The 17714-nt window shown below is 40.1% G+C and overlaps 1 protein-coding gene across 2 annotated transcripts in view; it reads right to left on the reverse strand.

The window, feature by feature from the left end:
• The window catches only part of Bckdhb (branched chain keto acid dehydrogenase E1 subunit beta), a 173740-nt gene that overhangs the window by 100585 nt on the left and 55441 nt on the right, over nucleotides 1-17714 (reverse strand). For both annotated transcript variants that reach the window (XM_075965099.1, XM_075965100.1), the window contains exons 7-8: nucleotides 9945-10042; nucleotides 7546-7656 (exon numbers count right to left, since the gene is read on the reverse strand). In XM_075965099.1, coding sequence (XP_075821214.1) covers nucleotides 7546-7656; nucleotides 9945-10042 — 209 coding nt within the window. The remainder of the gene's footprint in view (nucleotides 1-7545; nucleotides 7657-9944; nucleotides 10043-17714) is intronic.

A 17714-nucleotide genomic window follows, 5' to 3' on the forward strand; every position in this document is an offset into this window, starting at 1 on the left:
GCATTTTTAAATGCAATATCTTGGTCCTTTTCAATGTGTACAGAACTACCCACAGCCAGTCCTGTAGCCTCCCTTTTCCTTACTGAGACCACTCTGTTCCCAGGACGTTTCCTCCCCAACCTATCCTGCCAGCTATTACCTATCTGACCTCTATGCAGTGTCCCAGCATAAATACAGTAAAATATTTTACAGAGAGAAAGGAAATGGCTGTAGAAAGGAGGGAAGTAAGTATGTAAAATCACGGACAACTATGAGCACCCTCCATGCCACAACTGAGTCACTTCACATTCATTCTCTCAAACTGTGAGGCTTTGCCAGGCTCATCTGCTAACATAGCTCCAAACACCCCTAGTACAGGTGCGCTGATATGCTGCCCCGCCATCACCATGTCCACATGGCCAGAGTCAGTCACATACAGCCTAACAGAATAGAAAATCAAAAAATAAACAAATAAATAAAATCTGTTTTTATTCTGCAGCGTGGACTAGGAAATGAGAGGAGAAAAGGCAGACAAAGCACAGCACGATCAAAAAAAGTCTGAGCAGTAAAACATGGGCTTCTCTCCTATGAGAAAAATACCATAGACCAGTCTCCTCTGACCAATGCACATGTCTCCATTACTAAGCATGATCATTGGGTTTTCAAGCTTAGTTAGGCAAAAATGTTATGGAAACAACATAAAATTAAATTTAGAAAGCAAAACAGTAAAAACTAAGCACAGAAACTTATTTTTTAAAACCCATCAAGACCAGTTTGTGCTGCCCAAATATTTTTGGGTGTGTGGCTTCCACTGGAGCGTGTCCTGCCGAGTGGGAGCTAATTCCCGGACACTCATGGGGCAAATGAACTCTCCCTCACTTTCCCTCCCAGCAGCTAACAACTGCCAGGCTGGGGTTCATGTTCACCTCCCCCTCTCCATGTGGATTTGTACTGGCGTTGACCTGCACAGGGCTTGTGCACGCTGGTACAACCGTTGTGAACTCATATGTACATCTGCTGTGTCCAGACACTCCATGCTTGTAGTCCTCCATACCCTCTGGCTCTTTCTGCTCCCTTTTCTACAAAGATCCCTGAGCCTTGGATGGGGGCGGCTTTCATATAGGGAATTATGTAGTCTAATTCTCTGAACCTTGCCAATGATGGTTCTCTAGGAATCTCTTTCTGCTGTAAAGAGAAACTTCTCTGATGAGGGCTGGGAGGTGGGTTAATCTATAGGTGTAACAATAAGTCAGTACAAGTCAGATTAACTATGTCCAGTTAGCAGAAAAATAGTAGTAGCAGCAGTGCTGCTGTTTCTTGGGAAATTTACATGAAAATAACCAGCAGATATTCTGCCATAAAAGTGCAGAGCGAGGAGATCTTGGAAGAAAGTTGTGCTGTGATTGAATAGATTTGAGACTAGCAAGGCTTTTTGTGAATCTACCTGACATCGGTCAAACACTTGACTTGGATACAAGTACTTTTAACAATATCTTAAACCCTTGTAGTTAACATAAAATTATTTATGGTTCCCTGAAAATAATCGAAGCATTGTCAAATCAAGTTAGCCACTGGGATTTCTCTCTTTGAGCAAAGGGTCAAACCCTAGCTAAACCACAGTAAGCCTCTTGCTTGCCACATTATCTGTCCCGCTTGGACCTGTATTGTTAGTGTAGCTGGTATTTTCGCAAGGAGATACCAGGTTTGGTCCTGGTGGGATGAGGGAGTCTGTGCCCTGAGATGCAATCGGGAAAATTATCTTCAGAATTTTATTTAACCGTATTTACAGCTTCTGTATTCAAAACGGATTTAAAGACCTTTAGAGCAAAACACAAACGTAACATACCAAATTCGTATCATGAGAGCAAAGAGAGGCAGCCAGAGGAAGAAAGAGACATTACTGATATTTTTATCAACTTGGTTTGTGCCTCCCTTTAGTGGATGTACTAGTTGCATCTGTATGTGATCCTAGATGGCAGAGCCACTGTTCTTAAGGCTCCGTTCACCTCAGGAAGATGAAAGAGAAAATCACAGGTTTCCAGGGAAGGAGGCCTCTGGCTTGTTAGTATCATTATCTTGGTTTTGTGTGGGGCTACTTTCATCGTGCTGATTTTTCTGGTTGATGGCCCTCCAATTTGACAGTGGAAGCCAGCTTGGCAGTCCTTGATGGCTTTGGATCTGTTTATGACTCTCTTCATTGCTTATCTTGGTAGAATTCCCATTTTCCTTTCATGATATCAAAAGGGAAAAACTTTTAATACTTAGCCTTTTCTCCTAGGAATTAGAGATAACTTATTTATTTTTATTTTGTGAGGGTTCTGCATGTATGTATGTGTGCCAGGTGTGTGCCTAATACCCACAGAGGCCAGAAGATGGTGTCCGAGGCTCTGAATTGAAATGACAGGCAGTTTTTGAGCTACCATGTGGATGCTGGAAATCAAACTCAAACCCTCTGCAAGAACAGCAAGAGTTCTTACCCCGAAGGCAATCCCTCCAGCCCCTAGAGATGATTATAAAGAGGAGAACCCTATAACAAAGCATACTAAAAATATGGGCTGTTTTTGTTGTTGCTGTTTTGCTTTTTTTTTTTTTTTTGCTTAATTCAAGTTAAGCTTTTCCTCATCTTTATGAATTCTACAGCTACCAAAATGTAGTCATATTTTTTAGTAGTTGTGTTTTGTCAGAGGACAAAATTGGATTCCCCAGCTTTATTCATTATATATTAGCATAAGCTTTTGGAGTGCTCCATCAGAAAATGCCATTAAAAGTAAAAGTGATATATGCAACACATGACTCAGCACCTAGCATAGGAAAGTGACTTCGGAAGAGTTGGTGGTTTTTTTTTTCAGCTCTGGCCTATTGTTTATAAGTGTGTGTGTGCGCCTGTGTGTGTGTGTGTGTGTGTGTGTGTGTGTGTGTGAGAGAGAGAGAGAGAGAGAGAGAGAGAATAAGCATATGTCTGTGTACAAGAATATTGTATGTGTATGCATGTGAATTTGAAAGAATATAAGAAAATGTGTGTGTAAATGTATGTATAGGTATATGTCTGAGTATCTACTTATAATTTTATGTATATGAGTTGATATCTGTGTGTTGTATTTGCATAAGTGAATGTGTTTATGTGTCTACATGTATATCTGAGTGTATGTGTTTATATGAGTATGTGTCTATGTTTATATCTGAGAGTATAAGTGTATGTTTGTGAGTATATATATATATATATATGTATATGACTATATTTGTGTGTATATGTGTGGTAGTTTGAATGTAATTGGCCCCCATAAGTTCATAGGGCATTATTAGGAGGTGTGGCTTTATTGTAGTAGGTATGGTCTTGTTAGAGGAAGTGTGCCACTGTGGGGGCGGGCTTTGAGGTCTCCTTTACTCAAACTTTCCTTAGTTTGATACTCAGGCCATTTACTCTTGTCTATGGATCAAGATGGAGGACTCTCGGCTCCTTCTCCAGCACTATGTCTTCCTGCATGATGCCATGTCCCACCATGATGATAATAGACTAAATCTCTGAAAATGTAAGCCACCCCCATTAAATGTTTTTCTTTTTGAGTTACCATGGCCATGGTGTCTCTTCAAAGCAATAGAAACCTTAAGAGACTGTGACTATCTGTGTGACTATTACTATACACATGTATGTGTGTCACTGAATGATGTTGAATTCTCTCTGTATTTTGTGAACACAATTAGTGAATAAAGAAACTGCTTTGGCCTGTTGATAGGGCAAAACTTAGGTAAGCAGGGAAAACTAAACTGAATGCTGGGAAGAAGAAGGTAGAGTTAGGAGAAGCCATGTAGCCCCACTGGAGACATATGCTGGAACTTTAGCCAGTAAGCCACAGCCACATGGCAATACACAGATTAATAGAACTGGGTTAAATTAATATGTAAGAGTTAGCCAATAAGAAGCTAAAGCTAATGATCCAAGGAGTGACTTAAATAATATAGTTTCTGTGTGATTATTTCAGGGCTGAGCAGCCAGGGACAAGCAGCCTCCTTTCAACAACTGAATGTGTGTTTATTTATCTGAGCATATGTGTGTGCATGTGAGTTAATATGTTTGAGCGTATGTATGTGTGAAAGAATTTATATAGTGGGTTAGTGTGCACATCTGAGTATATGTAGATATATGTGTACATAGGAATGTGTGTTAAAGAATGTATATAGTGGGTGAGTGTGTGTATCTGAGTATATGTGGATATATGTGTACATAGGAGTGAGTGTTAAAGAATGTATATAGTGGGTTAGTGTGTGTATCTGAGTATATGTGTATATATGTGTACATATCCTCTGCATGCACAGCTGAGTTTTGGAGGTTGCCGAGGGAATCACAGGACTGGGGTATATCAAATAAATTCAGGATTAAGGAAAAGTTTTAATTTATAGTAAAAACTTGACTGCCAAATTTGAGATTGTGAGTGAAGTATAACATATTTATCACGATAATCAGAGATGCATGTTATAATTGCTATTGAAATGAATGAAATAATAGTGAAAGATTGCAGATTGCCAAGCCAGTAGAAACTGTAAATTACAAATAGTAGGTCAATCCAAAAGAACAGATGAAAATACATACAAAAAACAGCTGGGGTCAGCAAAAAACAGTGGATGACAGATATACACTCACATAGAAGAACTAAAAAACAAACAGATTAAATATTCCTAACAGTTTTATAAATAAATTCTGGATCAAATTCCTATAAAAATACAAAATTGTTTAAAATTACTAAATAAAGAATTAGAAAACCTTCATTGTTATTATCTATGTGATGGAGGAAGGTCATTGGTTAATTAAATAAAGAAACTGCTTGCCCTGATAGGTTAGAACATAGGTGGGTAGAGTAAACAGAACAGAATGCTGGGAGGAAGAGGAAGTGAGCTCAGAGACACCATGCTCCCCTCTCCCGGGCAGACGCGATAGCTCTGCTCTCTGAGGCAATCCCTCTGCTCTCTGAGGCAGACGGCGATGCAGCCAGCCACCAGGTCAGACATGCTGAATCTTTCCTGGTAAGCGCACCTCGTGGTGCTAAATAGATTATTAGAAATGGGTTAAGAGGCTGAAACTAAGGGCCAGGCAGTGTTTAAAAGAATACAGTTTGTGTGTTGTTATTTCGGGGCATAAGCTAGCCAGGCGGCCGGGGTGCCGGGGACACAGCCCCACCACTCCTATTACAATATCTGTGTGAGGAACTGAGTTCATTTCCAATAACCATATATAAAGAAAACCCTAGACCAATGTGACATTACTGTGAGCTCTCCAGAATAAAAGCCATAAGGAGTTAACAACATAAAAAAAGAAATGAAAACCTGTAATACATATAAGTCTGTGTTTAAATTACATAGAGTTTAAATAAAATTTTCTAATTTGTGCTGACAATATTCTCTCCAAGAGCCAAAAATCATTTAACATAAAAAGCCCAACACCAGCCCTAAGAAGGCCTCGTTTGAGTCATTGGTCAGGGTTATCCAAGAGACTCCTAATGCATTACTACTGCTCTTGCTTGCTCCACAGAGAGGGAAGCTAAGTCTCTATTGCTGAAGACACCATGCACATCAAAAACAGAGTCCAGAGGCCCCTGAGCTGAAACTGACCCAAATGTCTTCTCCTCGAAGACTGGCTTTCATGGCACCAGGAGGCACCATGCACTCTTCCAAAGGAAGAAGCAACCAACCATCAACCCAGCTATGATACCTATGAACCACAACAACAATCAGTGTAGAGTGATAGCTCTGAGGGTGTAGTATAGGCTCACATGCCTTGGCGGTAACCAACGGCTCTTCTGATTGGACTAAAGGCCAACTCAACCAGAAGGAAACCGTGCCTGGTACTAGGAACCTAGCCAATTACCCAGGGCTAGTGAAGTCATGCCTCTTGGAGAAGAACCTACAACCACCACTTTACAAAATCAGCATAATCCCTAACTACATCCTAAATATTTGTCCTTAAACATATAGAAAAATGTAGCCCTACCCCTCATAAAGGAAATTTCTCTTTGCAATAGATGGAGACCATTAGAAAGCAGATGCTCCCCCAGGCTGTCCTCAGGGAATCAACCACACAGCAGCTACGTCATCACTTGTCACCAGCTCTTACAAAGGTCTTTGCCATCCTAGATGATTCTCTTGCTCCTTCTCTGTCTTCTAGTCTCTGTCTATCTGTCTCTCATGTCCCCACTCCAAGATGGTCTTTCACTCTGCTCTACCCCAATAAGCCTCTCACATGATCACACTGCTTGGTGTTATCTCCTTGAAACACACCTTGGCCCCAGCTCATCAAGGTATTCTGCCACTAAATCCTAACAGAGACCATTACATATAACTACAGCCAATCAAAATGCAGAGTTGTGGAGCTGAGTCCCAACAGAAGCAGAGATAAACCAACTCCCACACCTAAATTCGGTGGGGGGGATGGGGGGGTAGGGAGGTAACAGAAAGATTGTAAGAGCCATAGAGAGGATCAGGGAGTATGTTATAAGATTGTGTCTTCCAGTAGTGTCAGCAGCTACACCTATAAAATCTCCCTAACATGGCAGACCAAAAGTGAGCTGAAGAAGGACAATAGACATGCAAATGAGGATGAAAGAAAACCCAAGAGGCTTCAACCCAAGACGAGGAAATAGGCAACTAAAGAATATGATGAGTGGGAGAAATGGTCTTCCCCACAGAAGAGTAATCCAACTGAAACATATATACAAGGAACATTATACAGACTGAGGAAGTTGTATTTATATGTTTGGGACTATATATGTATATACGTATACATATTTGTATGCAACAATAATTAATGAAAAAAGAGGCCATGAATTTAAAAGAGAGCAAAGAGGGTTATGTGGGAGGATTAGGAGAGAAGAAAGGGAATCTCAAAAATTGAAAAAGGACGCAATGTTGGAGGGATAAGCCACGCAGAAGTCAGTGTATAGGATACCCATTATAAAGTATCTGAAAACTCAGCTCTGTTCTTCAAAGACAACTGGGTGAACTTACTTACTAATAAGGGCATCAGCAACCTAAACATCAGGACAGAAACTCTAATTCAGAATAGCCATAGTTATACAATATAATATTCAACCTGTGGTCCACAGGATCAAAGGGATATAACTAGAGCTATATAACTATTTCCTCAATAATAATGTGCTTTATTACAGAGAAAAGACTTTGAAAATAGAGCTAAACTATTTACCTTACTGGCTCAAACCCAGCTTGCTGCACCTAGCCAATGAGACCTTAACTGCACAGGTGACTCCTGATACCCCCTCTCTGCACCACTCTGTTTCTCAAAGATCCAATCTGAATTGCCTACAAGAACAATATTGAGCTATTTTAAACAGAGGAAACCATGGAAGGTGAAGATAGACTACCGGTATCTGGTTGGTTGAACATCAAACTCATTTCATTAGGCAGCACCTATTTCCACTCACATCTCAGGTGCGAAAGTTTGAAACTAGTAGAAAACGCCCATGCAACTCATGATTCCAAAATGGTTCTTTGTAAATATTCAAAAAACTTGACATAGGGCCTTAAGGAAATGACAGTGCATCAGTTACATATTTATACCTTGCAAACTGTATCCATATCCCAAGGTGTGATCGTCCGCAGATCAATGATTTCACAAGACACTCCAAGCTTTTCTCGTGCCATGGAAGCCACCTCCCGGATGACGTGAACCTGAAAATGAGGGGAAATACACAGAGAATAACTAAAAGAATTCAGCCCTGGAAGTCTAGGTGGATGTCAGCATCATTCATAATGATACTCTCTGAAGCTGGCAGAATTCCGAAATGTGTTTTAGGTATGCTGATCCCCATGTCACAAAGACAATCAAGGGAAAATATCTAGAAATCAGTTAGAAAAAAGCTAGTAAAAGCTGAGGCTAAGGCAGGTTGGCTAGGGAGCATAACAGAAAGAAAACCCACAAGACCACCAGCACTTAAAGAAGAAAACAGCAAAAGAGTTCTAAAAATAAACAAACAGCTAAAGAAATTAAAAAGAAAAAGAAAGTCAATCAAAAGCTAAAGACAAAAAGATTTCATAGACAAAGTAACCAGTACCCACACCAAGTAAGAAGTATGGGGCAGATTTAGGAACTAGAACAGGACCAGAGAGAAGGCTCAGTGGTTGAGAGCACTTGCTGTTCTTGCAGAACACCTGGGCTCAATCCTCAGTATCCTATGTGGTGGCTGTCAACCAGTTTAAAAAAAAAAAAAAAAAAACAAAGAGGGAAAGTTGATTTGGAAGTAGAGAATTATGACACCAAGCCCTGCTGCAACAGCTGGAAGAAGTCAAATGAAACTATCACTAGGAAAGAGAAAGATACGTAATTCTGTCATTGGGTCATTCGAGAGGGGGGGTCCACAGGCCAGCAAACACTCGTGAGAGGGAGCAAAAGACAAGGTAAGAAAGCTATCGAGGCAACATGCAATATGAGCCGCAAAGGTGTTCATAACGTACACAGCTGTGTGCACCCATTTAGAATCTCCACGGGACTGAACAGGCACCTCCCCTCCACCCAGAAGGCATTACTACATCTTCTAGTCACAAGATGAGTAAATTCCGAGGAACGAGTGTGCAGCATAGAGACGAAGCTAAGAAAACTGTGCTCTTTATGGACTGAACACGATGATGGTGAGAGCCTGTAATCCCAGCACGTGGGAGGGATAGGCAAGAGGATCAGAAGTGCCATCCCGTGGACATCAGCTGCAGAGCAAGTTCAAGGCCTGACCTGAGCAACATTAAGAGTCTGTTTAAAGACAGTCATGGCCACTCAAGGTCCAGAAGATAAGTGATAGGTGGGTGTTCAGCCTTTAGTAAGACGTTCCATCTCTAACACTCAGGGCTAATGTGGAAGGGGGCAGAAAGAGCTGGAATATGGAGAGAAGGGTGTAAAAACGCCACCTTCTAAGCAAGACCCCCCTATTAAAACCATGAACTTGAACAGCTGTGGATGGCTGCACTTGGTCTATCAAGGGCCGGCCATGAATGCATGAAGAGTTTAGGGGATCTCTCTGTGGAACTATTTCTACTGACAGATTTATGGGGAGGAGGAATCTCTGCTTTCAGACTGGTGAACCCACTAGGATCCAATGGATAGTTCCAACCCACTGTACACACAGATGTCCCTGTGGTGAAACTAAATTTGTGGGTGACAGAACAAAGTCAAAGGTCATAAGTCAAAGGTCATAAGTCAAAGAATGAGACCGAGCAGCATAAGGGGGGAGGGGTAGCAATAGGATGAAGGAGACATAAGAGAGGGTTAGGGAATGAGAGCAGTCACAAAGCGTTATATACTTGTACGAAACTGTAAACATAAAAAATTAACCAAAAATAAAAATAAGTTAAACCCTGCTTTAAAAGAAAAGTTGGAGCCAGATGGTGGTGGTGCACGCCTTTAATCTCAGCACTCAGGAGGCAGAGGCAGGCAGATCTCTGTGAGTTCGAGGCCAGACTGATCTACAAGAGCTAGTTCCAGATCAGGCTCCAAAGCTACAGAGAAACCCTGTTTCTAAAAACCAAAATTTTAAAAATTTTTAAAAAGTTGGCTCATTTACTTTAAATTTGCTCAGAGAAGATCATATGTCTCAGCCTGTACACACACACACACACACACACACACTCTCTCTCTCTCTCTCTCTCTCACACACACACACACATACACTGCAGTAAAGAACTGTTAATTAATTAAGTCATCACTTGGCAGCACAGGCCTATGTGAAATCACCATGCTGTCCACCTTGAAGCATTCTTATCTGTCAGTTACACCTTACTAATATTGGAGGTAAGGATGAGCATCATCCTCACGAAGAGACTAACTTCATCAGAGAGACAGAGAGAACACACCGGAATCACAAACCAAAGTGCCCCAGCACAGTATGGGCTCCGCGGGTGCCCCAGGACAGTGTGGGCTCCGCGGGTGCCCCAGGACAGTGTGGGATCCGTGGGTGGTCAGGGTTACTGACCTGAGTGCCCCAGGCAACGAGAGTCACATCACTGCCCTCCTGGATGACTTCAGCCTGAGACAGGGGGATCTTGTAGGGTTCGACCGGGACCTGTTCCACTAAATACATAAGAGAGGAAAAACAAAAGTTAGTTAATGCTCCTCACATGACACTTGTGTCTTAAAGACTGTAGGAATCTCGCCGTAACAGGTTCTCATTGCTGAAAGCTTCATTTAAAATATAAATTTATTATATAGTTCCATGATATCACTACACAGACAAATATATGCAATTTATAAAATATGGCACCTACCCTGCAACATGAAAGACTACAGTTAGAAAATGAATATATCTTATTGACAAAAATCTAGTATTTGGGGGGGGAGGGGGTTGTGGAGACAGGGTTTCTCTGTTTAATAGCTCTGGCCATCCTAGAACTCACTCTGTAGACCAAGCTGGGTCAAACTCAGAGATCCACCTGCCTCTGCCTCCTGAGTGCTGGGACTGAAGATGTGAGCCACCACCTCCCAGCTGAAACTGAATAAATCTTAATGGTGCATGTTTTAGACCAACTTAACTCATCAGTACTGGCTAAGTATAAGAATTTAGCATTCAATGGTAAGATGATGGCAAAGGAAAATGGATGGACTGTGGTGGATGGGATTTTCTGCATTTTGTACTTCTTGCACTTAAATTTAAAACTGATATTTTTAAAATGCGCATAGTGTGGGTCCAGTGGAACAGCTCAGCATATGACAGGTCTTGCAGCACAAGCCGGGCGACCCGAGTTCAATCCCCATGATCCACATAAAGATGGGCGAAGAAAAGCACCTGGACCTCCACCCACATATTGTGTCATGCACACATGGAATAATGTAAAAGTTAACTTTAAAAGAATCTTAAAAATGATTACCAAATCTGCCAACACCCTATTGGAGAGCCTTAAACTCTCAGATCAGCCTTTGAAACATGGGAGGGGGAACAACAAAGTAGGATTAAACTTGTGTTTCATTTTTGTACTATGCATCGATGAACAATGTTACCCATAAGCGACCAACACCCTACAGACCTCACAAAGATTAAGCAAATCAGTTTCAGTAGGCCAAAGAGAGAAGACTAATCCACTGTCCCAGGGGAAACAATTCTATCATTTTTCTACGTAATCAAGCATGAGAAATTGTCAGGTGAATTTTCAAATGAAATTAAGTAGGGATTTGACAAATCTGCCCAGCTTAGACGCTCTGAGGTTCTTCTGTGAAGGCAGCAGTGTGGTAGGAGCGCTAGGGAAAACTGCTGCTCTCCTTTCTCACCCCACCCCTAGCCGCATTAAGATCTGTGTGCTTCTGCTCTGCATGCAAAGAGCAAAAAGGAGAAAATGAAATACAACCTTGCGTCTGCCGTCAATGCTAACAATTTCCTGATGTCTCCAATATACTGCACCCATCCCCCCCTGGATTTGATTCTCTTTCCATATTTGATTCTCTTCCGCTTATTAAGAGGCAGATTCCTGAGTTACCCAAGCCTCCTCCCCTAACCCCAGCTTCCCTTGCAGCTATATCACAAAACTCTCTGCCGATCTATAGATTCTAATTTGGAAGCTGAAGAAATGAATGAATAGCAAGTGTTCGGAATAATTCTAAAGTCCTTCCTGCAGGCTCAGTGGCCTCAATAAAATTACTGCAGTGCAGCACACAAGCAGGGCTGCTAAGGCACCTCTGCAGAAAGCACTACGTTGACAATGGCCGCCAGACACACAGCCTTTCAGCATGGTTACCAACCACTTCAGAGCACAAGGTGCTACTCAAAACTCCTTCAATAGATGTTTTCTACTTACATTACATGAGTTGACATCATCTGTTTGGAAACTCAGAAGTCTGACTTAGGATCTTTTTTGATATTGGCAGTACGCAAGTACACACACACACATGCAAACACCTTGCCTTTCTACTTTCACAAACAGATTCACACTGTACATATCACTAAAAAAAATTCCACATTCATATTCTATTATTTTCTTAGCAATATATACTGATCATCTTTTCCAGCCAATATAGTTTTCAAGCCATATTTTAAGTTTTAAAAACTGTTAAACTGAGTAGTGTTAACCACTGATACAGTACTGAGGATTGTCATCTCCTGTGTGTGTATTTGTACTGTTTCCAATCCAATCACATATCAGTAACCGGAACCTAAGAGAGTCACGCAGTCTTTAAAGGATTAATATAACTAAATAAATAACAAGATATCAAATATTTATTAACTCTTTTATAGGTAAGTGTTGGAGTAAAAAAAAATTTTCGGGGCTGGAGAGATGGCTCAGAGCTTAAAAGTACTGGCTGTTCTTCCAAAGGTCCTGAGTTCAATTCCCAGCAACCACATGGTGGCTCACAACCATATGTAATGAGATCTGTTGCCTTCTTCCTGACTGCAGGCACAAATACAGACAGAACACTGTATACATAATAAATAAATAATCCTAAAAAAAATTTTCCTACTCCTCTTTATATGTTCTCTCCATGTAACTTTCTCTCTTACTAAAAGTCAAACATCTATAATGCAACAGGCAATTGTTCAGATTAACAATTCAAGAGACAATATTGACAAATCAGGCATAGAAAATTTTACCTTGGAGGATATAACTTTAAGTCAAACTCTCAGACAAAAAAAAAAAAAAACCCACTGCTATTTTACTGGGGGGGGGGGGGTCTGATAGAAAGATGGCGAAATGCTACACTCCTAATTGGTGTTGCTTGTTACTTCTAATTAACCATTTAACAAGATGGCCTGAGAACTAGGCAAGGGCCAATAATGTTTTCGCCACACTCTCCCCCAGCCTTGAGGGTTAGCTGTTCGGATTCCTGCCTATTCCAAGCGGCTGTCTTTACTATGCCGCCTGAAGGCTAAATGGTTCAATTTTGCTCTAAAACTCTAAAACTGTCACCTATTACTGTTGCTTCTCATTTAAATAACAAACCAAGTTTCCCTGACAGGCTTACAATGTGAGGCTGCCTGGACAGACTATTTCAGCTGCTTTAAAAGATTCAAATGATGATTTCTCAATATTCCATAAAGCATTCCTACAAATTTTCTTCCTATTGCTACACTTCCTATTGCCTTTCTCTCTTTACAGATAAGGCTAGTTCCACTCCTGGTTTGTTCACAAAAAAAAAAAAAAAAAAAAAACTCTACAGGATTTTTCAGTTGGATTGGAGACACTCAAGGAAATTGAACAAATCTCCCTCTATAACGCTTACTAATTAGCTCTGTGTCTCTGCCTCTAACTCTTTACTGTCTGTCTCAGATTCAGCAGCCTGCATGTCTCAGGCCAGCCAAGAAAAGGCATGCTGTTGCTTGCTTTAAGATGTAAATCCTACCCTCTTAATTCTTAACTCTAAAAATCTCTCATCCGAACACTAGAAACATTTCTCCAGCTGTCTAATTGTCTTCATGATAAACACCATCTACCCTACAGATATAGATAAAAATATAGCCACAAAGTATCTGTCCTTTTAAACTGATTTTAAAAATGTCTGAGCTCACATGTAATCTGCTATCCTCATAACAGTTTAAAATACATTTTTTTCCCTTTTCTTTACCTATAAAGGAGTTGTTTTGGGTCTCTTTATTGTGCCTGATTTAGCACAAGATACATTATAAAGAATTCATAACTACCAATCTTCTTACATATTGTATTTTGGGTAATAACTTAATTTGTTTCCATATTAAAATAACTTCATTATTACCTTTTAAGCTAAATTTAACAGAGATAAAACATAAAATTCCAAGTTTATAAGGCAATTAACTTATAAACTGTTAACAAAAACCTTACTTAAATCATAAACTATTAAAAATAAGTCTAATGATTAATTATCTAAACAACTATTTGGATAATTTATTTAATTACTATAACAATATATTAGATATATAATATAGTCATATAATATATATGGTATATATAAATATATGTAATTATTAATAAACTTAAAACATAAATTTACTTTAACTGTAAACTATACAACTTATTAATAAAAAATCTTATTTGATTTATAAGCTAAAAACTTTTCTACTTAATTTATAAGCTATTATTAGTTAAAAATACAAGTTATGACTAATCTTATTAAATTATTCAAATACATTCAAGCAATCTTCGAATATATTCTCTTATATATATGTTTATGCATATTTATAAACATATTATTACTGATATAAATAACTTGTTATAAGCAAAACTATGCCTTGTTCTAGTTTCTGCAAAAGCTTTATTCTAATTATATATACTTTGGAGTCAATTGCCCTCCTTTATCTACTAAAAACACAGGGTAAATTCCCGAAGTTACTGATTTCCAAAATTAATTTCAAAAATTTAACATCTATAATCATTGCCCCTATAAAGTTATGAGTAGATCTACTGCTTTAGCCACAAAATTAATATTCTATATTCCCTTTCAATATTTTTATATTATCCCAGCTTCCCTCACCTTGCCCAATATTTTTTTGGGGGGGACTTTTCGAGACAGGGTTTCTCTGTACCTTTTGGTTCCTGTCCTGGAACTAGCTCTTGTAGACCAGGCTGGCCTCGAACTCACAGAGATCCGCCTGCCTCTGCCTCCCAAGTGCTGGGATTAAAGGCGTGCGCCACCACCGCCCGGCCTCCAATATTTTTTATGTAAAACTAAAAAATTCTTTTGGTCTTAATGGAGACATCTCTTTAATTTATATACATATAGCCTTCTACACAAGAAAGGGGATATTACTGCTTTTAACCAAAATTATTTTTAGGTTTTCAAAAGCTTCATTCTGACTCAAAAATGAGTCTCTTTGCTTTTTCTACAACATGGATTTCAGCACAGACCACAAATAATAACAAACCTGAGATATATTACAGATTTCACTATAGATGAGATATTTTAAAATCATATACAACTCATTGGCAAGACGGCCGAACTAGTTCTCAGCTTGCCATCAATAGATTATTGGCTATTAATTTAGTAAAAGAAAATTTTTTTTCATTGCCCAAAGACATATACACATCCTGCATTTACTAGACAAAAGAAGGGGAGATGTTGGGGCCCCCAAGACTATACACAGCTGACAGACCAATAGGCAGAACCACGGGAAGTGTATACGTTCACGTCCACGTGGGATAACCCATTTTGCAGAGCTGCGGGAACACTTATCTTTTGGAAAAGTTGTGGTAGTATCTGTGGAAACCTTGTGAGGCCATGATGCTTCCCTTCAAAATGGGATTCTTCTCAAAACACCTCAACAGTATGACTTCTGCGCGGGCATTGGAGTAACCTTGCTCCATTCCCCCACACCAGGAGGCCTTGGAGGGATGGCATTCACTCTTTGCTCTAACAGTCAAATTTTCAGAGTTAATCCCACAAAATTACCTGCTAACAGACCACATAGAAATGTCTATAGAAGACAGGCACTGAGCTGGAAGGCAGCGTGCCCCACCTTTGCTAATAAACAGATCTGGGCGTCCCCAAAACTGGTTATCATAAAAGAGATCAGATGAGGAGAATGGGTGAATCCAGAATTCAGGGATGTGTAGTAACTTTATCTAATGGTTTGGAATGTCAGATACTTCCCCTTGAATGCTACATCTTTCCTAGGTCGGGCCACCTACTCTGGAGTACTCTGCTTTGTCAGGTTCTACCTGCCCCTTTTTGTGATTTCGATATGTATTTTCTCATTGTCCTTGCCTATGGAATTTCCCTAACTACGTCTGCAAAAAACTAGAAACCTAGTGGAGATCAGTCCTTACTCCTCCTTCTCCTCCTCCTCCTCTTCCTCTTCCTCCTCCTTCTCCTCACTACTTCTACTTTTTCCCCTTACTCTCCTTTCTTCTCCTTGTTCTTCCCCTTATTTTTATTCTTCTCCACGCCCCTTCACTTCACTTTTTCCCCTCGCACAAAAAAATAAAGAACATGCAGAGGTAATGTACTTGAGTTAATTTTTTAACCCTCAGATCCTCACCTGCCATAGACATCCAATTCTGAGCTCTGAGGACTCTGAAGCTGGTACTCAAGGTCCCGATAGGTAAGTCTCAAAGCAGATGATTATTAAGCCAACAAAGCCAAGACATAAAACAGCAGTAGAAAACTAAAAAGTATTAGAGTAGCACATCAAATACTTTTAGAAACTGGCACACTATAGTTTATAAGTCAATTTATTTTTAAAGAGCATGTCTTTTGGCTTACAGCCATGTCCTTCATGTATTGAACATGGTTATTTTTACCCTACAACAGAGCTAAGCAGCTCAACAGAGACAAAGTGGCCTTACACCTAAAATATTTACTATCTGTCCCTTTACAGAGGATGATACCAAGACCAACTGTATAAAACCAATTCAGAGAGTAACTCTAGTTTACTCACTAATGGTCTAAACCCCTACTGGAGGGATGGAAAAATAGATAGGTGGATGGACACACAGACAGATGGATAAATGGACAAATGGAAAAATGGGCAGACACAGAGACATATTTGACTGTAGTACTATATTTTACTTACTGAGCAATTAACCAAAGGTCAAGACCACACTGAGGACACCTGGCCAAAGATAGCACCCTGGCCCTCTGCCATTACTTCATGCTCTAGCAGCAAAGTCTCAGGCCAGCAGAAAAGGCATGGAGCCAGTACACATTCCACTCTGCTTGTGAGTCAGTGACCAACATGCAAGAACCCTGTCTCTCTGCCTTATAAATCAATTGTCAGCTGGTGAATAGCAAATCCCTGGAATAAGGACCCTGAGGCTGGCATACTTACATGAATGGGCTGGAATCTTGGCACATCTTCATTGAAAAGTTGCCAGCAATGACTGCTTTGTTGTCTTAAGTAAATTACCCAGAACAATAAGGCCTCATTAGTTTAGCAATTAAGGAACAGCGTGGCAAACAATGCTTTATATATTCTCTTTCTCTCTCTCTCTCTCCCTCCTTCCCTCTCTTTCTTTTCATCATAGAGAGAATTTGATTCAGGAGAAGGCATATTAAGACCAAATTAGGGGGCAATAGATCCTCTGTAGGGAGCAAGTAAAGTCCTGAGTGACTGCCCAGGATCAATATCTCAGTCACAGGAGAGTGCCAAAGCCTGCCCCAAGTAAGGCTTGGAGGGATGACAAAGCCTTTCTCTGGTCCGAGTGTGAACGTTGATGTGTGTACAGAAAATGTCTACTGGCTTTACACTTTCTATACACACACCCTGGTATTTACAGCCTGGAAACCACTCCCCTACACAGACTAATGCTACTGAGATTAGCTAAACTTGTTTCTTTATTCAGCTGTGCATAATAACCCTGCCTCTCTGTATATACGTATGCAATAACCCCACATCCTTGTTCCACTGTACATAATAAACACACTGAGCTTCAAGGTCGGAATAACAAGCACACATCACCATGCCCAACATTTTTACATGGATTCTGACAATCCAACTCAGTTCTTCATGGTTTCAACACAATTACTTTAACTGAGTCTCACACACACACAAACACACACACACACACACACACACACACACAGTGAAAGAGAGAGAGAGAGCTCCTGAAATAATTTTTAATAACTACTTAATAGAAAAAAATCCCATATTGCCAACTTCTCTGCATGAGCCAAATTAGAGAGCTTCTCAAGATGGCTGCCAAGCATGCACAGCAAAGGCGGCAGTGATGTAACAGAACCTATCCGCTCTTTGCAAGACTTGCCGTTAACTTGATTACATTTTCCAGTCTTGATAAACATGACAAAGAAACGCTTTCACGGGATTGATCCTTCATAATACAGAGGGCAG

Source organism: Microtus pennsylvanicus, chromosome 3, assembly GCF_037038515.1.
Source record: "Microtus pennsylvanicus isolate mMicPen1 chromosome 3, mMicPen1.hap1, whole genome shotgun sequence".
Lineage (NCBI taxonomy): Eukaryota > Metazoa > Chordata > Mammalia > Rodentia > Cricetidae > Microtus > Microtus pennsylvanicus.